The sequence below is a fragment of the Macaca mulatta genome, chromosome X, assembly GCF_049350105.2.
Source record: "Macaca mulatta isolate MMU2019108-1 chromosome X, T2T-MMU8v2.0, whole genome shotgun sequence".
NCBI classification, from domain to species: domain Eukaryota; kingdom Metazoa; phylum Chordata; class Mammalia; order Primates; family Cercopithecidae; genus Macaca; species Macaca mulatta.
The window spans coordinates 80,995,003-81,019,380 of record NC_133426.1 but is presented as its reverse complement, the minus strand read 5'-3'; the positions used below and the strand labels follow the sequence as shown (position 1 = coordinate 81,019,380).

Here is a 24,378-nt window from a genome sequence, read left to right as displayed (position 1 = left end):
CATCCCCTTCCCAACCTTCCCCATCTAGTAGTCTCCAGTGTCTATTGTTCCCATCTTTATGTCCATGTATACTCAATGTTTTGCTCTCACTTATAAGTGAGAACATGCAGTATTTGGTTTTCTGTTTGTTAATTCACTTAAGATAATGGTCTCTGGCTGCATCCATGTTGTTGCAAATGACATAATTTCATTCTTTTTATGACTGCATAATATTTCATGTTGTATATCTACCACAATTGGTTTATCTGATCCACCATTGATGAGCACCTAGGTTGATTCCATGTCTTTGCTACTGTAAATAGTGCTGCAAAGAACATACATAGGGATGTGTCATTTTTGGTAGAATGATTTGTTTTCCTTTGGCTATGAACCCAGTAATGGGATTTCTGGGTCAAACGGTAGTTCTGTTTTAAACTGAGGCTGGGTGCAGTGGCACACACCTGTAATCTCAGCACTTTGGGAGGCCAAGGAGGGTGGATGGCTTGAGTCCAAGAGTTTGAGATCAGCCTGGGCAACATGAAGAAACCCTATCTCTACAAAAAATACAAAAATTAGCTGGGTATGGTCGTGTGCACCTGTAGTCCCAGCTACTTGGGAGGCCGATGTGGGAAGATCCCTTGAGTCTGGAAGGTCAAGGCTGCAATGAGCTGAGATCGCGCCACTGCACTCTAGCCTGAGCGACAGTGAGACACTGTCTCAAAACAACAACAACAACAACAACAACAACAGCAAACTCCAAACTGTTTCCAGCTGAACTAATTCACATTTCCACCAACAGTGTATAAATGTTCCTTTTTCTACACAACCTTACCAGTATCTGTTATTTTTTGACTTTTTTTTTTTTTTTTTTTTTTTTTTTTTTTTTTTTTTTTTTTTTTTTTTTTTTTTGAGACAGAGTCTCGCTTAGTCGCCCAGGCTGGAGTGCAGTGGCGCGATCTCGGCTCACTGCAAGCTCCGCCTCCCGGGTTCACGCCATTCTCCTGCCTCAGCCTCCCGAGTAGCTGGGACTACAGGCGCCCGCCGCCTCGCCCGGCTAATTTTTTGCATTTTTAGTAGAGACGGGGTTTCACAGTGTTAGCCAGGATGGTCTCGATCTCCTGACCTTGTGATCCGCCCGCCTCGGCCTCCCAAAGTGCTGGGATTACAGGCGTGAGCCACCGCGCCCGGCCTATTTTTTGACTTTTTAATAATAGTCACTCTGACTGGTGTGAGATGGTATCTCATTGCGGTTTTGATTTGCATTTTGAAGAGAGTTTCTATGGACTTTTGGGACTCAAGAATTATGACCCTTTGCGTACAAATCTGGGTAGAGTAAACTGGGTAGTTAGAGGAGTATGCCATGTATCATGAAACTATCAATCTTTTGATTTATTAACCCCTTCTTGGTCATCTCTTTTTATCCTTGAGTCATAAGGATGCCGGAAGGTACAGGAATGAAAAACTGCAACTCCCTTGGTAGTTGCCCCCTACATCTTCACTATGTCTTAGGTAAGGTCTAAAAGCAAGAGTTCTAAACTCAGACTGTTTGGGTCCAAATCCTGGCTCAGCCATTATCTGCTATGAGTTTGAGCAAGTTACTTAATTTGTGTGTTTCTCTTTATCTGTGAAATAGAGGAAATAATGGTACCTACCTCATAAGGTTGTTGAGAACTAAAATGAGTTGGTACATGTAAAGTGCTTAGTATAGTGCCTTGCACAGACTTAATTGCTAAATGTAAAATAAATGTTAGCAATTATTATTACTATTACTACCACCACTATTATTATACTTATTAGAGTGAATATTAGGCAGATGTAAGGAGGTAAATGTCAGCAAAACTCCACCGTGGAATGCAGCAGAGCAGCCATCATTAGGCTGTGTGCTTCACATTTTTTTCCCAGTAGCAGGGAAGGCTTATAAGAAGTCATCTCTATTCTTCTACCTGGTCTCCCCTAGCATTAGTGACAGCTCCACACAAGTGACATGGGCCATGAACAAAGGAATAGCTCTTTTCTTTGTATGAAGCTCAGTTACTTGAACAAGTGACTGAACCTGTGACCTCAGTCTCATAGGCACCATATTCTAAGTAACTGTGCTAATTGGCTTGGACAGACATCGCACACCCTGCTGTACACACACACACATAGGTCTGGACACATGAGTGCATGCATATATCCTTCCAGTCTGGATAAGCGGGTGGGTGAGCAGATCCATGGGTTAAGTTGAGGAAAAAGATGGTGTGGGCACTGCTTGTTTGGCAACATTTCCCTTTCTTTTCCCCTTCAGCTGTGTAAAAGCAGAACAGCAACTAAACTGGGAGCTTCGCTCCTCCAGCTCCACCCTCCCTGAAGGCACTTTTTTTTTTTTTTTGGACAGGGTCTCACTTGTCACCCAGGCTGGAGTGCAGTGGTGTGATCATGGCTCATTGCAACCTCAACTACCTGGGCTCAAGTGATCCTAGTATCTCAGCCTTCCAAATACCTGGGACTACAGGCATGTGCCACTATGCCAGGCTAGATTAAAAAAAAAAATTTGTAGAGACAGGGTATCCCTTTGTTGCCCAGGCTGGCCTCAAACTCCTGGACTCAAGTGATCTTCCTGCCTCAGCCTCCCAAAATGCTGGGATTGCAGGCTTGAGTCACTGGGCCCGGCTTATTTTTTTCTTTTTCTTTCTTTTTGTTTTTGAGACAAGTGCAGTGGTGTGATCATGGCTCACTGTAGCCTCAACCTCCTGGGCTGGAGCAGTCTTCCTGTAAAGGCACTTTTGACTCTAGTTAGGACTTAAATGTCTGTCTTCTCCCTTCTCTGACCCCTCTACAACCAATTGTGCAGCAGTTTTGGCAAGAAAATAGATGTCGGGGGCTCAAAACAGAATGAACCAGAAACACTGAAGCTACCAAAAACCAATATGAAATCTCTGGAAGTTCAGTTGGCCCAGGAGATGGGGGACAATGATAGTCAGGATTTGAAAAGAAAGGAACACAAGTAATGAGGACATTTGTTGAATATTATTGAGTAAGACTTTCTACAATACTATCTCCTGAGCTGGGTTACTAGGGCTGTGGAAAGAGGTGTGGAAGTGACAAAAAGGGTGTCATAGCAGCTATCTTAATGCAAAAAATCCAGAGGTAATGGCTTCCACACTCTTGAGTGCTCCATCAAAAGTCACCCTTCACCCAGAAAATGGAAAGTAAGAGAGGAAAGGAAGGGGAAAGGGGGAAGGGAGGCCTCTGTAGGATGTGTAGGAGTGGGCCTGTGACTCTGGCAGGAGTTGGGCCTATACAACATCCCAAACCCCAATTGTTCCTGTAACTGAGCAGTAGGAAGAAAAAGAAGAGAGAGAACAATACTGGGAGAAAAGGGTATGGCACATATAGCAAACATGATAAAAAATGCATTGTGGAAGTAGGAGAAGCTGAGAAAATATGTGATTGGGACAGCCAATTTCATCCCTTCTCCCACCAATGCTGGAAACTGGAGCGAAGCAGAGGATAAAAGAGGGTGAGACTCCTAGGGTGAAGAGGCTGCACTTCCTCAAGCCACCCAAACAGGCCACATTCCCCACCCACAAGGAGGTGTCAAGCGATTTCACATTATCTACCGTAGCACCCAACTTCAGGCAGGTGATGAAATCCCCCTAGGTTTAGTCTTCTGTCACCCCTAAAGCCAGAGAGAGCTGGGGTTGCCTAAACCCGCTTCCCAGTAATCTTTGAATACTGGGAGAGATACAGGAGGATGAAGGCAGAAAAAAACTTGCAATAAAGTTTCCCAGTCCCACTGCTGGGGAGTTGCAAATGGGTCCAACTCAAGAGGTACAACCCAGGCTGGCCATACTCTTCATCACCCTCACCTAGCAAGCTTCTTAGTCTGGTTCCTTTGCACTAGTACAGCATAATCTTTTTTTTTTTTTTTTTTGAGACGGAGTCTCACGCTGTCACCCAGGCTGGAGTGCAGTGGCCCGATCTCGGCTCACTGCAAGCTCCGCCTCCCAGGTTCACGCCATTCTCCTGCCTCAGCCTCCTGAGTAGCTGGGACTACAGGCGCCCGCCACCGCGCCCGGCTAATTTTTTGTATTTTTAGTAGAGACGGGGTTTCACCATGGTCTCGATCTCCTGACCTTGTGATCCGCCCGCCTCGGCCTCCCAAAGTGCTGGGATTACAGGCGTGAGCCACTGCGCCCAGCCTTTATTTTTTAAATTTATTTATTATTTTTTATTTTTTTTTGAGACGGAGTCTTGCTCTGTCACCCGGGCTGGAGTGCAGTGACCAGATCTCAGCTCACTGCAAGCTCCATCTCCCGGGTTTACGCCATTCTCCTGCCTCAGCGTCCCAAGTAGCTGGGACTACAGGCGCCCGCCACCTCGCCCGGCTAGTTTTTTGTATTTTTTAGTAGAGACGGGGTTTCACTGTGTTAGCCAGGATGGTCTCGATCTCCTGACCTCCTGATCCACCTGCCTCGGCCTCCCAGAGTGCTGGGATTACAGGCTTGAGCCACCGCACCCGGCCCCAGCATAATCTTTATAGAAGCCTCTGGTACACCTAATTCCATGAACAGATGAGAAATGACTTATTTCAGATAGAATATTCATAATCTATGGCTTAGGGTATAGGGCATAGGATGTGTATGTATGTGTGTGCACGTGCACACATGTGTGTATGTGTAGAACAAAGCCTTTTCTCTAGGGTTCAATCATTCAATCTCAGGTGAGACAACTCCTTTCAAGACAGGACGTCCCACTCCATAGTTCACACAATCTGAAAAGAATAGTTTTTACCTTTTCAAAATGCAACAAAACCATAAAATGAGGCTGGTGGGAAAAGCAGTGCATCTTCCTGGGAAACTGCTCTGCTCGAAAGGTTGAGATGGCATGCTTTATGTAATTCTACAAATGTTGACAGTCCAGCTGCTTGTTTACTCTTCATGGGCTTGAGGCAATACTGCCAATGACATCCAAGGAAAAGGAAAGAGACTTCTGTGCCTACTACTTCCCTAAGCACACTCTCAGTTAAGCCCTGATCCTACAATTGACCCTGGGATTGTGGACATCTAATGGGGCCTTCTCCAGGATCACAGTAGCAACCTTTCCCAACCCCACCACAGCAGGATCCAGGCAGTGGCCCTGAGCCAGCTAACAAAATGCCCTGTTTGAAGACCTCTGAAGGGAACCCCATCTAGGAATCCGTTTCCTCTGCTAGCTGGAAGTAACAGCAAATCAAGGTCACACTGACTATGCATTTCTGAGAAATAAGACTGTGCTGTGAGAAATTAAATTTCAGAAGAGGGGTCCAAACTGAGGCTTGAGGAAATGTTTATAATTTAATGCTTTTGAGGAACAGGTTCAAATGCTGGAAAACAGCAGCATACAGACCCACCCTGCTTGCCTGTAGCAGGCCAAATTGAGGGAGTTCTCTTGGAGACCCAGCTCCATACCAACCAGGACACTCTAGAAGAAGCAGCTCCACATGCAGGGTTGCCCTTACATACTGAGTAAAAAGGAATGGGTAAATTTTAAACACATCTATACCCATGGGCAGCCCCATAGTCTTTAAATACAAATGACGTGGGGAAATGATGGCTTTTCCTTGCTTTCCCAATCTTCTCCCAACCCATCCTCACTGTCATTCAGGCAGCTTAACAAACTTTTATTTGCTTAAATGAGTCAAAATGTATGACATATGAATAGTAAAGAATAAGATATCACGTAATTTTAGAAGGATAGAAAGTTTATTTAGTCAAACCCTCTCATTTTATAGATAGATAAACTGAGATACAGAGAGGTGAAGTGCCTGTCCAAAGTCACAGAACAAGTTAGGGGCACAAGTTGTGTAAGTCATAGTTACTGCCTAGTTGGTATCACTGAGACCGCCAGCTTTGGGGAGTCCAGATTTGGCCCTGGGTCTTGCTTTTTTAGACTTAGAATGAGCATTTGAGGCCACTGGACAGTGAGCCAGGCATCCAGCCTCAACCAGCTACCCCAACTCAAACAAGCATCCTCCTGGTTGGCCTCCAAATGACCCAATCTCTTATTCTCATCCCTTTCAGTATGAGTCATGGTCATAGTTCAAGATCCCGTTTGGTTGGAAAGGAGGCAGGGGAACAACTTGAGAGATGCCTGGCCAAGGGCTGTGTGGCTTGAAGCACCACAGCAGGTGCTAAGCCAACCTGATCTAGCTCTGCTGGACAGTAGTCAAGAGCCTTCAGCTGAAGTCAAGAGATGGGCAGATTTGCTCAAAATATACTTTGCTCCCAAAGTCAGCAATTTAGTGTTACAGTCCAGTGAGACACTGAGCAATGAATCCCTAAGGTGGGAAGGAGAAAGACAGCCTGCTCTACCTGGCCCCACCCATCCTTGGGACCCTTGGTTCACCCAAAGGCAGTGTGTATCATTCTTCCCTATGCCTAGAAAATTCTGTTTCCATCAGAGTGGAGCATCAGCCTGAACTATCTTGTGCCTAGTAGTGAACCTTCCTGACCATTGTCCCTTTCTCTGGTAATGAAAGCCTCAGCCTTGACTCCCCTTGGGAGCTTACAAGGACCATGCTTATAAACTGCCCAACAACAACAAAAAAATGCCTTCCATATTTTATGGCTCAATGGTGGACTGGCAGTCAAGTTTTACTCTGGAGTACTTTTAAAAAGACTTAAGCATAGAGCCAATGTTAGCAACTCTGGCTTGTTCTTCCTTGTCTTCTGAACTCCCAATCCTAACCCTATTGCAGCTCCAACTCACTTAGGCTCCCAATATTGAGCTGGGGCCTACAACCAATGGCATCTTGCTTCTCTTTCCCCTCTTTTCTCCAAAAAGGCCCCCCTACCACCCTAGGAAGCTATGCTTGGGCCTCTACTTTCCACAGAATTGCCTGGTTGTCTCCTGTCCTGTCTGCTATTTGGTCTGGGTTGGGGAACTCCCAAATTTCCCATGATCTTGGCAAGAAATACAGGTTCATTTCCCTCCTGATCTTTTCTCTTTTTTCACTAAACCAGACTTTGATTACTTGCCTCCCTCTCAGGAACCTTTTGCCTGCCAATCCACCCAAGCCTAGGACCCAGGGAAAGTTGGCTTTCCTCCAAAACTGGTGAAGAGAGGGGACAAGATATACAGCTGGTGACACCACAAAACTGCATACATCAAAGGATCCACAAAAACTGCACATTGTATGCTCTAGTAAGGCCTGAATCCCATTTCCCTTCTAATTTCTGTGGCTTTTTCCCATGCCCAGAGGCACTCTGATGTGGAGCTGTTCCTCAAACATCAAAACTACCTTTCTTCCCAGCTACTTGGGAGGCTGAGGCAGTAGGATTGCTCGAGGCCAGGAGTTTGAGACCAGCCTGGGCAACACAGCAAGAGTCTGTTTTTTTAAAAAATAATAACAAATAAAAATTAGCCGGGGGTGGTGGTGCATGCCTGTAGTTCTAGCTACTTGAGAGGCTGATGTGGGAGGATTGCTTGCGCCCAGGAATTTGAGGGTGTAGTGAAATATGACTGTGCCACTGCACTCCAGCCTGGGCAACAGAGCAAGATCCCATCTCTAAAAATAAAGTACAAAAAACTACCTTTCTGTGGGGCTTCCTCACAACAATCCCAATCATCTGCAGGACCTTCCGCCCATTAAGCCAATCAACACAGCTTTAGGTCTGTGAAGATATTAGGCCTAGTCAAAGAGAAATTGGGTTACGAGGTGCCTCCAAACACTAAATTCATAGACTTTTAGAGATGGAAGTCATGTCAAACATTAATAAAAATGGACTACACACCAAATTCTTTGAGTGTGGGGGTGTACATTCTGTTTCTCCCAGAATGGCTATTGGACAAATACTGGCTGATAAAAATGATACAAACTTCGATTAGCTTCTTCTATCCCTTTGAGACACCAGTGCTGTGGCACAGATGGCTGGGAAAATTTTGAGTAAACAGCAGAAAGTGTCTTCAGGCAAAGACACATTCAGAATCTCAGGATCTGAATGGTTGCTTGGGAAAGTTGAAGGGCTCAAGAAAGGTAGTACTGAGGATGAGATTTTCTAGGAGCTCCATAATGTGGTAGAGTGTTCCTGACTTTTCCGAAATAAAAGCTGTGGTATCCCTGAGAGCCTCTAGTATCAAAAATAATGTCAGTGAGTTCAAGATACACTACAGCAAGGACCCAAGTCAAAGTATTTTGAGACCCTAGGGACATACCAAATTCCTTTCTGTTTCTTCCTGACCTATACTCACTATACTTTAAACCAGTGACCTCAGCCCCTCAGTGGACCTGGTCTGTGTCAGAGTATGCACTAGCCACACCTCTGCATATCCCACTGCACCCCCACTACCACCCCCACCCTCTAGCTGCACTGTGAGGTCTTGACCGGAAAGTCCCAGCCAGCCCTCCCCCTGAGTCCCCTATGATCACCTACTTTGAAGTCTGTTCCCCAGCAGTGAGCCTCTTCCTGGTAAAATAGTGGTTTTTCCAAGTTTTATTATACACTCCTAAGATCACAGATCTAGGCCTCCTCACACCATATAAATGCCAGGGCCTAGCTTCAGCCTAGCCTCTACTGCTTCTCATCAAGTTTCACTCAGACTTTGCCACTCACTGATCCTGAAGGCCAACAGCCTGCCTTCAACCACAGGGCAATGCTCAGCAGGTGCCCTTGGCGGTAACCTAGGCAACAGCATGAGTCCCTACACTGCCTGCTTTCCCAAGGGCCCCTGAACTGCATCAAAACAGGAAAAAAGGTGATCCCAGGGGTGAGTGTGGCAGCCATCTTCCCTGCAGAAGTTGCTCTACACTGGCCCAGGACCCCTCCACTCCAGCATCACAGTGGGCCTGGGTAGTCAAGAGACTTCCTTTGACAGCCACTGACGCACACTTGAACTATCTTCAGCGGGGCCTGCACACTGCTGCTGTGCCAATGAATCAACAAGGTCTGAGGCACCAAGATCCCCAAAGCCCCTTCCGCCAGGGAAGTCCAGCAAAGCTGCAAACTAAAACCACAAGTCCTCAGTTGAAATTGGTGGGAGAAGGCCCAGGGAATCCACAGGTGGACACTACAGAATTCAAGGTTTCTATGTTCACTTAGTAATTCCCAGGTCCCCTCAAATGGCAGGAGAAATACGTGGAGGTTGGCGAGAGGAAGGAACCCCTCAATCCTAGGGCAACACTACGAAAAGCCACATATTCTGAGTTGTGAAGTTGGAGCTGGTGGCAAGAGTCGAGCTGTCCTGAGGAGCCACGAGAGGGAGCAAGCCTTGCCAGAGAGGGCATCCCAATCCCCCGTCTTCGTCTGAGTCCCTCACCAGAACTGCTGAGGGATTTCGCCAGCGGCTTTGCTGGGAAAGCGAGATGGTTCCTCTGACTTCTCCCAGCTCACAGGCGGCCTCAATGCGAAGAGCGCGCACGCCTGGGGTCTTGCGTCCACTGGCCTGGAGAGCGAGGGCTATGCCCCCCAACTCTGAGATCAAGTCAGCCCCAGGCGAAAGCTGGAGTGGCGGGTCTGGCATTCAGGCTGTAGGCCGAACGAGGCACCCCACCGGTAGCAGAGAGGCGCGGGGTGCGGGGAAAGGCAGGGCTGAGGTTGGGGGCGGTGCGGAGTGAGCAGCAGGGCCCAGTCTGCCTGCCGCCTCACGCCTCTCTGGCAGGAGACTGCGGAGACCGCCTCCCCACCCGCTTTGGGGCTCGGCTCATAGGGCACGGAGATCCGTTCACTCCCGCCGGGCGGCAGAGGACTGCCGGGCACGGCTGGGCCGTAACTGCAGCAGCCAGAGAAGCACGCACACCCCCACTCTAACTCCCTCCCTCCCTTTCTCTCCTACAGACACGCACGCCTGCCATGTGTTTGACTCTTCGCTCATAGTCATCAGGATTCCTAAAGTGTTTTTAACAGAAAACACCTCCGCTTCCCCAAAGGAACCGGGGGGTGGGGGTGGGGGGCTGCTGCGGAGATCCGCGTTACAGTGCTTCTCTCAGACCCCGCCCCGCCTCTCAACTTTCCTCTCCTCATGACTTCTCCCCACCTCCAAAAAAAAAAAAAAAAAAAAAAAAAGTCCTGCAAATATTTTCCCCCAGCACACACGGGCAAAGGTACCTTAAACAAACCCGAAAGGTGCATCTGGATTTGTCCCAGGGCCAAAAAAGTCCATTGCTTGCCAATGATCAATGAATGTCCCAGTTCGTACCCCCGGGAAGCCTTGCACCTAGTCTCCCCAGTCGAGGCTGCCCAGAGCCCCGCAACCCGCACCCTAGCAGAGTCATGGGAAAGGGGAAAGGGGCAAGGGGCAAGGGGTAAGGGGAGGAGTCGGAGAAGTGCATTGGAGGGGCGCCTTGGACCGGGAGGTATGGGGTCGGTGACAGCGGGAGCAGCCACCTTTGCCCAAAATGCCAAGTGGGGTGTGCGGGGCCACTCACCTGCTTGGAACTCCACTTGGCGATTTTTTTCCTTTTCCTCCTCTAGCAGCATGGAGTAGAGGATCCCGACAGAGTTATGGATGCCGAAGATGGAGCCGTTGCACCAGGTGGCAGCGAACACCACCACCCAGCCGAAGCCACCTTCGGGAGGCTGGAAGCCGCGCGCGGTGCCGCGGGTCTCCACCGTAGGCGTGGGCTCGGGTTCGTGCACCCGCTCGGACTCAAACTCCAGCTCCGGCAGAGGTGCGGGGTCCGGTAGGGGCTGGGGCTCCGGCTGGGGCTCGGGCGGGGGCACCGGCACGGGCTCGGGCTCAGGCTCGGGCTCAGGCTCCGGTTCTGGGCTACCCACCGGCTCCGGCCGTTCCTGGTCTGCCTCCTGCCAGGGCCCCTTTGCTTCCTCGCTCGCCTGGCTTTGCAGCGCCATCGCGGCCGGGGGACTGTGGCTGCTTGGGCCAGAGGAGCCGCTGTGTGGCTGGTACTTGTTTCTGCTGCTGCAACTGCTGCTGCTCGGAGGGCTGCTGCTGCCGCTGGCGCTGCCTCCTCCTCCAGGCTCCGCGCCCCAGCTGGCCAGCCCGTCCCGCGACAGACGGTCCCTCGAGCCCTCTCCTCCTCCTCCCACGTCCAACCCCCTCCTCCTCTCCCCATGTCATCTCTCTCTCCTCCCCCTCCTCCACACCCCCCACCTCTTCCTCCCTCAACAGGCAGCCGCTAGAGCCTCGCTCTTCTCCCCAGCCCTTCCTCCTCCTTTTACTCGCCTACCTACTCCAGCCGCCACTGCCTCTCCGAGCTCCCTTCCCAAACTACTGAACCCTGTTCTTGCCCGGACGCCCGTTAGAGGAAAAGTTAAAATGGAAAGAAAGAGCACAAACTATCCTGTTCTCCTGTCCTCTTTTTCCCCGCAAGCTCTAGAACCGACATTGATCAACCCCTAGCCTCGGGGAGACCCCTCCTGTTCTTTGCTCCCATTCCCTCCTTCCTCACAAGCAGCCCGCAACTGAGGTGGCCCCGGGGACCCTAGGACGACAGCTGGCCTGCGAGGAACCCCACCCTGCCCTCAGGAGCTCCCATGTCCCTCCTTGGACTTGAGGAGGACGACCTGAGGGGACAGCCTGGGCCTCGGACAGCGGGTGAACACAATCTTCTTGAGCCAGAGGACTCGGCCCCCTGCGGTCCTGCGCACCCCCGGGAGTCTACCCCTGCCCCCGCCCTTCCCGGCAAATCCCTGGCGGCCTGGGAGGGGAGGAGGCGGCCATGCAGCGAGGCCCGCCCCTCCGGGCAGTCAATCAGGGCTTTGTTTGCGCCAACCTGGAGCCCAGAGGAGCCGCAGAGGGCCGGGTCTGGGCCGGGCCAGGGCCGAGTGTGGGCCAGGAGCTGGGCCAGGAAGGGAGGGAGGTGCAGTGGCACCAGTGGGAGCCGGGCCCAGGCCCAGTCGGGAGCCGAAGCTCAGTTCAAGCTCCTCCCGACTCTCTGTCCCGGACTGGGGAGGGACGAGTTGGAGCCGGGTCCAGCCGCCAGTTTGGGTTTGGGCTGCCCCGCCCCCAATATCTCGGCTGGGCTGGTCCCTCGGGCCTTGGCCGCGGCTTTTCAGGTGCTGGAGACTCAGCGGAGCTGCAAGCGGACGGATGTCTTCCCAGCACCCACCGCCCCCTTCCGCCCACCTCAGGCATGCAGACCTAGGAGTCCCACTGTATGTCGCAGACTGAGGCCCCAGCCCCGCTGAGGGTAAGGGAGAGTTTGTTCCCCAGGAAGCGCGCCGGGTCAGGAAGAAGGAAAGGTGGGGGATCTGTCTTTCGGGTGGCCAGGCTCTCAGCAGGGGTGTGCAGGGGCGCCCAGCCTCTGCACTCAGGGCCCGCTCGGCGATACCGGGAAGCCCTGCCTCCCCTAAGGGTCTGCGCGTCTAATGCAGTAAACGTGAAGTCGTGGTGTGGTTACCAATCTACTCGGCTTCCACGAGCGGGCGGGCGAGTGGCAAGACCTTTCTACCCTGCATCTCATTAACACTCCTGATAAGTGAAAGACTGCATAGCCAGAGGTGATGCAGCTCCGGGGATGCGTGGCTGAGCTAGATGCCTGTAAATACAGTCATTAAGCACCTGAGGGCTGGCCCAGCTGAGAGGAAGGATATAGATGTCTTGAGGGACTTGCGGCGCCATATAAGAGGAATCAGTCAAATTCACAAATCACAGGGCCACACTACTCAGCAGGGAAGGCATCGCCCAAATAGAGCACGTCCCTTATTGCCCTAAGGTTTATTATTGCCTGCTTTTTTTTGCACGAAAACTGAGGCGCAACGAGGTCAAGGCATTTATTAGCCTAAGATAATGGGCCAAGTCAAGGACAAGCTAGAATTCAAGGCAGGTCTCCATATAACGAAACTTCATGCTCCCTGTTTCACCAAAGGACTCTAAGATTTCAGGCTCCCTGGGAGGAGACAAAGGAGGGAAGGCAGAATCTGGCTGAACTATCACAGAGGAAGGAAGGCAGGATCTGGCAGAACTATCACGGTGGGCTTCTGGAGGAGGTGATGTTCAAGATGGGCTTGGAAATTTTTTTTCTTTTTGAGACAGAGTCTCGCTCTGTAGCCCAGGCTGGAGTGCAGTGGCATGATCTCGACTCACTGCCACCGCCGCTCCCTGGTTCAAGCGATTCTTCTGCCTCAGCCTCCCAAGTAGCTGGGATTACAGTCGTGCTCCACCACGCCCGCTAATTTTTGTATTTTTAGTAGAGACGGGGTTTCACCATGTTGGTCAAGCTGGTCTCAAACTCCTGACCTCAAGTGATCCACCTGCTTCGGCCTCCCAAAGTGTTGGGATTACAGGTGTGAGCCACCGTTCCAGCAAGGCCTGGAATGCTGAGTAGGATTTTAAAAGGCCAAGGGTGGGGGAAGGTGGTCCCCTACATCAGAGCATGCCTTGAGCTCAAAGCACAGAGCCATAGACTCTACTCACAGAAAGAGGGAAGTGAAGGCTAATCAGGCCAGAAAGTTAATATGTATGGCGTCTGCCTCTCCTAGGAAACATTTGCATTTTAATAAAAATCCATAATGCTTCAGCTATGAGAAGTGACAAGCACCAGGGCTTAAGGTTTGCTTTTTGATCAGGGGTCTCACCATACATATGACCACCTGTTGCCCCAGGAGAGCACTAGTTTGGTATCCACTTGCAGAGAACCTGATTGAGACCCTAAAAATAGTTATTTCCAACCCCAGAACTAGGAATAGACCCTGGAATCTTGCACCCATCTAGATTCCTACTATCTTAATTCTACTTCCCTCACTATTTAAACTGGTTTTTAGATCACTGGAATGGGAGTATGGGTGGGTGATGACCCTCACTGAGAATCTCCTATGAATCTAGCACTGTGGTAGGCCCTTTATATATGAGATCTTATATAATCTTCATAACATTACTATAAGATTGGGATGGTTTGTTCCCATTTTATAAATGAGGAAACAGGCTCCAAGAGACTAAGTTACTTGTTTTAAGTCTACAAAGCTAGTAAGAGGTAGAACAGGGATCTTTGCTCATTTGTGTGAGTTTCAAAGTATGTGCCCCACCCAGAAGACAGAATTATGTAACTGCCATTTCACCATTCTAGTAACATATGCAATACCTGCCATTTCTCCCCTCTTTAGAAGGTGCTTTATAATAGCTAAATCACTGGCATCAGGAGACCAGGGTTTTAACCTTGGTTCTACCACTGCATGCCTGTATGATCCTAAGCAATTTGTTTTCCCTTTCTGAGCCTCAGTTTATCTACAAACTACTTTGCAGAGTTATTAAATGCCATGCTAAGAGGTAAAGGCTTTATTATTGATATATAATGCAAGATCACCACTGAAGATTTTTGAGTAGGAGAATAACATCAGAACTGCATCTTAGAAAGAACATTGTGGTGATAGTTTAGATCAGGGGTCCCCAACCCCCGGGCCACAGACTGATACCAGGTCCATGGCCTGTTAGGAACCAGGTGAGCGGCAAGCAAGCAAGCATTACCACCTGAGCTCTGCCTCCTGTCAGATCTGCCTCAGCATTAGATTCTCATAGGAGTGCGTACCCTATTGTGAATTACACATGCAAGGGATCTACGTTGCGCATTCCTTGTGAGAATCTAACTAATGCTTGATGATCTGAGGTGGAATGGTTTCATCCTGAAACCATCCCCCTCAACCCCTGGGACAATTTTCGTGGAAAAATTGTCTCCCACGAAACCGGTCCCTGATGCCAAAAACGTTGGCGACTGCTGGTTTAGATGATGGCATGGAAAGATAAGATGTAAGGAAATGAACCAATAGACTAAGTAAAAAAAAAAAAAAAAAAAGTTGATGATCTGGAGTGGGCACAGTGGCTCATGCCTATAATCCCAGCACTTTGGGAGACCGAGGTGGGTATATCACTTGAGGTCAGGAGTTCGAGACCAGCCTGGCCAACATGGTGAAACCCCGTCTCTACTAAAAATACAAAAACTAGCAGGGCATGGTGGAGGCTGAGGCAGGAGAATGGCTTAAACCCAGGAGGGAGAGGTTGCAGTGAGCCGAGATCAAGCCACTGCACCCCAGCCTGAATGACAGAGTAAGACTCTGTCTCAAAAAAAGAAAAAAAAAATGCTGATCATCTGAAATAGGGCACTGACTATGGAAATGGAGACAAAGGGATATCTCTGTCCATTATTGTTATGGTAGAGTTGACAGAAAAGATTTGTGTAATGAGAGAAAGGGAAGAAACTGACGTTTTTTGCTTGAGTAAAGGAAAGGATGGTATAGTGTTAATGGAGATTGGGAATTAGGAGCTGAATTAGTTCTGAAGTGCCTGTGGCCTCCTGTCTCTTTCCCCCTGGCCCCCAAACAATCCTGTCAATTATAACTCTAAAATACTATTTTAATCATGACACTCCTCTACTTTACAAATCTTCAATGATTCTCCGTTTGACTTTCAAGTTTAAATTCCTCAGCCAGGCATGAAAGGTCCTTTGTGCTTTGGGACCAACCTCATTTGTTCATTCATTCATTCATTCATTCATTCATTCATTCATCATTTACTGAGAACCTCTATGTGTCAGGCTCTGTACTGTATACTAAACACAAACATAAAAGACATTGTGCCTGTTTCTGATAGGCTCATATTCAACCACTCTAGCATTACTCCCTGTCATTTTCTTCCCATCCTTTTCTCCCTTTCATACCATGCTACAACACACTGGTTAGCCACCATTTCATGACTTATGGGCACCTGCTGGTCTCTCAGCCTTCACCAACCATTCCCTTAACTATCTTCCAGTTGAGATTCTATACCTTTCTTGACTCTCCAGAGTAGGTTAAACAAAACAGATAGCAGAGTTAGTCTTGAACTGAGGAAGCATGTCACTTGCCTTTCTCATACCACTCAGCCATTCATTTCCCAAATAGTTATCAAGCAACTATGTGTACCATTCACTATATTAGGCACTGGGGACGTACAATGGTTCTTGTCCTCATGGAGCTTACATTGTAGTAGAAACTACTAATAATTATAACTGCCATTTATTGAATGTAACTCTACTAAATTGGGTGAAGACATTTTGAGATAGAAGTATATAAAAGATGAGACAAGGTTGAGAGTAAAGTTGTAGAAATAGGGCTAGTGTCTTAAGATGCATGAAGTTTCCTCTATAAATCTCTAAATCATGCTTGATAAATAAACATCATCAACAACAGATCTTTAGAGAATACTACTACCATGTGTAGATTAATCAGCTTGGCTCATGCTCACAAGTAAGTAAGGCATGGTTTCTGTAGCCCTTTACATTATTTTACTTGTCTGACTGTGGACCTTGGAAAAACCCTAGCAGATGTCTCTCATTCATATTGCAGGTTACAGAATGTGCTTTCCTTCTGTCTCTAACAGAAATGAGCCCGCAATGGAATCATTCCAATTACTTATGCCCTTGATTATTCACTTTAGAGGGTAAAGCAGAGCAGTGGTTCCCTAACCTGGTTGCACATAAAAATCCCCTAGAGACTTTTCTAAAAGCACCAGCTACTAGGTCCTACTCTACCCTTGCTGAATTGGAATATCTTGGGGTGAGACCCAGGAATACATAGTTTGGACAAGGCCCCTAGTAATATTAATGCACTGCCAGGTTTGGAAACCAGAAAACCAAAACAATGCTTCCCCAAAATTTCAATCTGAAAGATCAGTAAAATTTCTCTAAAGTTTCTCCAGAAACTTTGGGGACCAACGTAATGCCAACTTTCTGGCATGTAAAGACATGTTTCTTCACTATCATGTTATTACTGAAATGATATTTTAACATCAAAATCTAGAAAGTATGGAAAGAACAGTCTTTTACTCAGAAAAGCCTTTCTCAAGATATGTCAGTTGATAACAATTTTTCTCGTGGGTGTCAGCACACTGATGAAAATGTCACAGACTGTCATGGGTATGCAGATTAGTGCTTGGGATTCCATGGACCAGATGACCTCTGAAAGTCCTTTCTATCCCTGAAGTTCTCTATTTTAGGCAAAAGGCACATCTTTGCTTTGGGCGTCTCCTATTCTCCAATAGGATTTTCTGGCTGGAATGGAATTCACTAGATCATTCACATCATCTCCCTGCCCTGTCCCTAAATCATTCTAACTACTTGAGAAGGGATGATGAGAGCATTCTCAAGAAGGTGAGTACATAATCTTTCTATCCTTTACTCCTTTTATTGATTCATCTTTATAAGAGTAACTTAAGAGTTCTGATGACACAGCATCACCTTGGATTCAAGAGCCAAGTGGGATGGATTGTGAGAAGGAGCCAGGATGCTCTGATAGTGGCAAAAGAAGTCCAAAGGCAGAGAAGGCTTTGGTTTTGTTACCTGTAATCAGGAAGAGTACTGATAGGAACCCACGTTACTGGGAAATGGATTCGAATGTCAACACCTTTAGATGGCCAAAGTGGAAGCATGGAGGGTAAAGGATATTGGACATAGCCGGATTTCAGCTTGAGCCAGAAGCCTATTCATAATAATAGGTACATTAAAAACAAATCAATTGGCTATGTGCATGGAGCCTGCTTCCTGAATGCCAAGGAAGCAGTCTGCTTAATAGTTTGTCTATTATTAGAGCAGGCATAGAGGGGGAAAGATGACGGAAGCAGCAGGAGCATTATGGAAAAGAAAGAGATAGAAAATACTTAACCCTCTGAGGGTAGTATAGAACAGCAGAGCTTGAAGTGAGAGAAAATGTGTGATGTATTGGTTTCTTGACCCTATCCAAGGGAGAAATTTAATGAATATTATTTTAGCCTTTTATTAATTCATTTCAAAAAATAATTTCAGCCGGGTGCGGTGGCTCAGGCCTGTAATCCCAGCACTTTGGGAGGCCGAGGCGGGCGGATCACGAGGTCAGGAGATCGAGATCATCCTCGGTAACATGGTGAAACCACATCTCTACTAAAAAAATCCAAAAAATTAGCTGGGCGTGGTGGTGGGCGCCTGTAGTCACAGCCACTCAGGAGGCTGAGGCAGGAGAATGGCGTGAACCCGGGAGGCAGAGCTTGCAGTGAGCCGAGATCGCACCACTGCACCTCCAGCCTGGGTGGCAGAGTGAGACTCCATCTCAAAAAAATAAAAATAAAAATAAAAAATAAAAAATAATTTAAGAGATATTTATTGAAAGCTGATTATGTGCTAAATATTGTGCTAAGAATTTCCCCATTCTGAAAAGTGGAACCCTTGTAGGACTGGAACAGAGGTGTCTTGGGTACATGGTTACGATGCAGTATAAAGATGGGCTTTGCCCTTGCTACATCTCAATCTCTTCTGATAGACTGACCTTGGGCATAGAATCAGCATTATTTGCTTTTGTATCCTTAGCATTTAACATGATGCCTTATACAAAGGAGGTGTTCAATATGTAGATAAATAAATTGATGTCACTACTTGATGTAATAAAGCCCTGGTTTCTTCATCGAGAAACAATAGAGATGAGGCCTATCTTTTAGGTTTGTTGTGAGGATTAGAAGTAAAGTATGGAAAGCACCTAGTACAGCACCCATCATGTAGTAGGTGCTCAATAAATGTTAGCAATAAGATAGTTTGAAGATAGCTTTTATTGAAAAGAGAAAAGAAAACCCGGTATGTTCTTTGGCATTGGTCCAATTCCAAAATCTAAAATAGTGCATCAGAGCTGGAAGGAACCTTCTACAAAGTCCAAACTCCTCATTTTACAGATGGGAAAACTGAAGCCTAAAGAGGGAAAAGGATTTACTTAACGTTACATCTAAATTATCTACACTTTTCCTTGTAATTACCTCAAATCATTGTGGAAAGTGATACAACATACAGACATATATATGAGCTAGGGACATCATTTTATAAATGAGGAAATTGACAAGGAAAAAAGTTAAATAATTTTCCCAAGGACCTACGATTCACACTATAGCAGTCTGGGTTCAGAGTCTGTGATTTTAACCATTATACTTCTCTATTACAGCACTTATACAATTATATTAAAATGCCCCTTTTGACACGTCTCCCCACTAGAACTTAAGCTCCTTGAGGGCAGGAAGTGTGTGATTTCCACTGTGGATAGTTATTTATTTATTTAACAAATATGTATTCGGCACCTATTATACACCAGGACTTGCTAGCCCCAGAGAGCAGGCCTTATCTTTGAAGCCAGGTTATCTAGCTCTGTAATGCTATTAGTGTTCATTTGCCTTCTGTTATCGCCTTCTCTTTACTAATGTCTTATTTAGTGTTTCAGCTTAGTCTTTTCTTTTTTTCTTTTTCTTTCCTGAGACAGAGTTTCGCTCTGTCTCCCAGACTGGAGTGCAGTGGTGCAATCTCGGCTCACTGCAAGCTCCACGTCCCAGGTTCACACCATTCTCCTGCTTCCACCTCCTGAGTGGCTGGGACTACAGGTGACCACCACCACACCTAGCTAATTTTTTGTATTTTTAGTAGAGACGGGGTTTCACCATGTTAGCCAGGATGGTCTCGATCTCCTGACCTCGTGATCCGCCCGCCTCGGCCTCCCAAAATGCTGGGATTACAGGCGTGAGTCGCTGCGCCCGGCCTCAGCTTAGTCTTATCTGTTCTAAGGAGCACGAGGTTCTGTGCCCATGCCGGGGCCAGGCAGTTAAAGGAGAATAGCCAGTGAGAAACTTCATGGGGAAAGTGAAGTGCCAGAGATATGATAAAATCTGGAGTCCCTCACCATCTGGAGAGGTTTCTTTTAGTAAAAGCTTTGGGGTATTGCATTTGGCAGGATTTTTTTTTTTTTCAATTTAGGAAGTATCCTGGCCTTACAATACCCTTTTGCCTATTTCCCACTCATTTGGCCTTCTAAGAAGTCACAGTCTAAATAAAAAGACCAGTCATTATATACATCCAGAAAGATAACTCCCCTGGTACCAGGTCTTCGGTAGACACTAACTGCTAAACAGGCCATAGGAGGGAACAATGAGGGGAGACCTGGGGATGGGGCACGGTGGGGCTCAGGATAGCTGAGGAAAGGCTAGTAGTGTGTGTACTTTGTGTGCCTGCATTCTCAGACCCTGGCCCACCTCTTTAAGGGTGACTTCTCTGGCTCTAAGACAGCCACAGACCTAGGGCCTGAGGAACCCCAAGACCCTTGCACAGTAAGTTTCTAGACAGCAAGAGCTAGAAGAATGAAACATTGCTGGGCCTTAAATCTAGAATCAGGTATCAGTAGCTGAGCTGGAGTAGAGTAACTAGTATGCTCTGTCCCAAGGGCCATGTTTCAAGTCCAACTTGCTGATCCTGCAGATGAGGAAAGCCAGTTAAAGGGCAAGAAAAATCATTCAAATGGATCCGGGCAAGGGGGCAAGGGGCAGGGGCAAGAGAGTCGCGTGGAGCGGAGGGACAAGGAGGAGGTAGTTTATTTTTCTCCTTCGGTATATAATTACAAAGTTCCTTCTGTGCCTAATTAAACTTAGTTTTTCCAGGGCCTCTTTTTGGATGGAGGAGGGGACAAAGGAAGAAGAGTACATTTTGTTGAAACCTAGAGATATTAATTGACTCACCCAAGGACATACTGTGAATGGGACCAGAACCTTTGTCTCCTTAGCTCCTAACTGCCTACATTTCTCCATGCCATACTGCCTCCTATTACGTCATATACAGCTTAAAAATCTAAGATGATTTTTCACTGTTGAGAGGGTAAAGTACGAACTCTTGTGCCACCTTGGGACCCTAATTATCCTGACACTGTTAAACTCTCCAATTGGTTCCTAGACTACCTCCCATAATGAGATTTAAGCCCAAGTCTCCCAGAGCTCTCTCCCACGTCACTGTCCCCAAGTCTACTTGGTCTTCTTTTTCTTAACTGCTCCCTCTGCCTCTGCAACAAATTAAAAGAAATTTACAGTGATCACTCATATACTCACCACTGGATTCTACCATTAACAATTTCCTGGCTGGGCGAGGTGGCTTATGCCTGTAATCCCAGCACCGTGGGAGGCCGAAGTGGGCAGATCATCTGAGGTCAGGCATTCGAGACCAGCCTGGCCAACAAGATGGTGAAACCCCTCCTCTACTAAAAAATACAAAAATTAGCAGAGCATGGTGGCACATGCCTGTAATCCCAGCTTCTTGGGAGGCTGAGGCAGGAGAATTGCTTGAACCTAGGAGGCGGAGGTTGCAGTGAGCCGAGATCGTGTCATTGCACTCCAGCCTGGGTGACGGAGCAAGACTCCTTCTCAATTAAAAAAAAAAAAATTCCCATATTTGCTTCATCACATATCTGTCCATCTATCCACCTTTCCATTGATCCAGCCACTTATTTTTTATACATTTCAAAGTAAGTTGAAGATATCAGCACACATCCCTCCCCCAATACTTATGTATTTTTTTTACTGTGAATATATATTTTATTTAATCATTTTTTGTTTACAATTGAAACTCTGGGAATTCAAAATTAACATCCTTGCCAATGAGCTTCTTATAGACACCAGAAAAGGTTTCAGCCTTGTGTTCCACATTGTTCTGCTGTGCTTTGTCCCAGTGAACCTTTATGAGGTGGCTGCCATCCAGTTTCACACGGATTCTCTTGCCCACAATTTCGCTTGGGAAGACCAAGTCCTCAAGGATGGCATCATGCACAGCTGTCAGAGTACAACTCCTGGGATGCTTTTGCTTATTTTTTGTACAGCTTTTTTGAGTTGGCTTAGGCAGAATTCTCCTCTGAGCGATAAAGAAAATATGCTTCCCATTGAACTTTTTCTTCAATTCGTGTACTAGCCAGACTTGGATTTTCTGGAAAGATTTCAGCTGAGGAACGGGAACAAAGATTATGATAGCTTTCCAACCAACACCAACTTCAATTTCCTTGACTGCAGTAATATTCAGCTTCCTTAGCTGAGCCTTGAGGTCCAAGTTCATCTCCAGCTCCAGAAGAGCCTGGGAGATGCCGGATTCCAACTCGTCCGGCTTCTCGCCATTGGGCTTCACGATCTTGGCCCTTGAACTGAACATAGTCTTCTCCTTGCTGAGCGCTGGCTTAGGAAGAGTGTATGTATATTGTTAACTAGAGTTCCATTTTTTGCATTTGTTTTCTTTTGAGCTAAAATTTACATACACTGAAATACAATTTATTTATTTATTTATTTATTTTGAGACTGAGTTTTGCTCTGTTGCCCAGGCTGGAGTGCAGTGGCACTATCTCTGCTCACTGCAACCTCCACCTTCCGGTTTCAAGCAATTCTCCTCCCTCAACCTCCTGAGTAGCTGGGATTACAGGTGCACGCTGCCACGCCTGGCTAATTTTTGTATTTTCAGTAGAGATGGGTTTTTGCCATGTTGGCCAGGCTGGTCTGGAACTGCTGACCTCAGGTGATCTGCCTGCCTTGGCCTCCCAAAGTGCTGGGTTTACAGGCATAAGCCACCGCGTCCAGCCTGAAATACACAATCTTAAGGGAATATTTGCTGAATTTTGACAAATGCATACACCTATATAACCCAAACCCCTGTCAAGGTATTAAACATTACCATCATCCTCAGAAACTTCTCTCATGCCCCTTCTCAGTCAAATTCACCCTCACCTCATCCTACAGAGAGAACCACTATGTATTAGTTGTGTGTGTTCCATATAAATGGAATTATACAGTAGGTAGGTAGCATTTTGAGTCTGAGATCCTTCACAGAATAATGTTTTTGAGGTTAATCCATGTTGTGCTGAATACAATTCCATTGTATTTGTTTATCCATTCACCAATTGATGGACGTTTGAGTTGTTTCTAGTTTGGGCCTATTAAAAATAAAGCTGCTAAGAACATTTATATGCAAGTCTTTTAATGGACATATTTTCATTTCTTTTGCATTTGTTTTCTTTTGAGCTGGAACCATCAGGTCATAGGTTAAGGTGTATGTTTAACTATGTAAGAAACTGCCAGAACCAATTAAAAAGATGTTCCACTTCACACTCCCACCAGCAATACATAAGTGTTCTAGTTACTCCACATCCTCACTAATGCATAGTATTTTCATTTTTAAAACTAAATGTAGTCATTCTAGTGGGGTGTAGTGATTCTAACTTGCAGTTCCCTGATGACTTATAACGTTAAGTATTTTTTTTCATATCCTTATTGGCCCGCCATTCATACATCTTTTTTGAAGCATCTGTTCAAATATTTTGTGCATTTTAAAATTGGGTTGTTTGTTTTATATTATTGAGTTGTACATATACTTGATACCATTCCTTTGTCAGATATGTTTTACAAAAATTTTCTCTCAGTCTATTGTTTGTCTATTTTAGAAGAAATATATTTAATATTAAAATACAAGGGCTGGGTGCGGTGGCTCACACCTGTAATCCCAGCACTTTGGGAGGCCGAGGCGGGCAGATCACCTGAGGTCAGGAGTTCAAGACCAGCCTGACCAACATGGGGAAACCCCGTCTCTACTGAAAATACAAAAATTAGCTGGGCATGATGGCAGGTGCCTGTAATCCCAGCTACTCGGGAATCTGAGGCAGGAGAATTGCTTGAACCCAGGAAGCAGAGCTTGCGGTGAGCAGAGATTGCACCAGTGCACTCCAGCCTGGGCAACAGAGTGAGACTCTGTCTCAAAAAAAGTTAAAATACAGGATAGAAAGTGACATAGAGCACACAAATACATGAGTAAAATTATGTGAGGAGACAATACAGTATTTACAAACCATATATCAGACAAATAATTTGTATATAAAGAACTCTCAAACTCAATAGTAATTTTCTTGACAATGTCTTCTGATGAGCAGACATTTTAAATTTTAAAGAAGTCTAATTTAGTCTTTTAATTTTTCTTGTTTGGGTGTGACTTGTTTAAGAAATCTTCGGCCAGGTGTGGTGGTTCACACCTGTAATCCCAGAAATTTGGGAGGCCAAGGAGGGAGGATCACCTGAGCCCAGGAGTTTGAGACCAGCCTGGGCAACATAGCAAGACTGTCTCTACTAAACATAAAATAACATAAAATAAAATAAAATACAGAAATCTGCCTATTCCCAAGTCATATGCTCCTATGTTTTCCTCTCAAAGCTTTATGACTTCAGATTTTATGTCTGGGCTTTTATGTTGGGCTTATGTTCCATCTCAAATTAATTTTCCTATATGGTTTAAGGTAACAGTTGAGGTTCATTTTGTTCATATGGATAGCCTGTTATTCTTGTACCATTTGCTGAAAAGACTTACATTTCCCCATTTGATTGTTTTCGCTCCTTACTTTTTTATTTCTAGCTCTTTTATTTAGAAAAGTGGATATGGGCCGGGCGCGGTGGCTCAGGCCGGGCGCGGTGGCTCAAGCCTGTAATCCCAGCACTTTGGGAGGCCGAGACGGGCGGATCACGAGGTCAGGAGATCGAGACCATCCTGGCTAACACGGTGAAACCCCGTCTCTACTAAAAAATACAAAAAACTAGCCGGGCGAGGTGGCGGGCGCCTGTAGTCCCAGCTACTCGGGAGGCTGAGGCAGGAGAATGGCGTGAACCCGGGAGGCGGAGCTTGCAGTGAGCTGAGATCTGGCCACTGCACTCCAGCCTGGGTGACAG

At 46.7% G+C, this 24,378-nt stretch overlaps 1 protein-coding gene and 1 pseudogene across 4 annotated transcripts in view; both read right to left on the bottom strand.

Annotated features, from left to right (window-relative positions):
• Positions 1 to 10,868, bottom strand: part of SLC16A2 (solute carrier family 16 member 2) — a 100,362-nt gene extending 89,494 nt beyond the window's left edge. For all 3 annotated transcript variants that reach the window (XM_077989443.1, XM_028842413.2, XM_077989444.1), the window contains exon 1: positions 10,367 to 10,868. In XM_077989443.1, coding sequence (XP_077845569.1) covers positions 10,367 to 10,790 — 424 coding nt within the window. In that variant the 5' untranslated portion in view covers positions 10,791 to 10,868. The remainder of the gene's footprint in view (positions 1 to 10,366) is intronic.
• Positions 10,869 to 21,174: 10,306 nt separating this feature from the next.
• On the bottom strand, positions 21,175 to 21,861 carry LOC703128 (small ribosomal subunit protein eS7 pseudogene; annotated as a pseudogene). The gene has a single exon (XR_013413135.1). The product of XR_013413135.1 is annotated as a small ribosomal subunit protein eS7 pseudogene (transcript).
• Between the last annotated feature and the right edge of the window lie 2,517 nt (positions 21,862 to 24,378).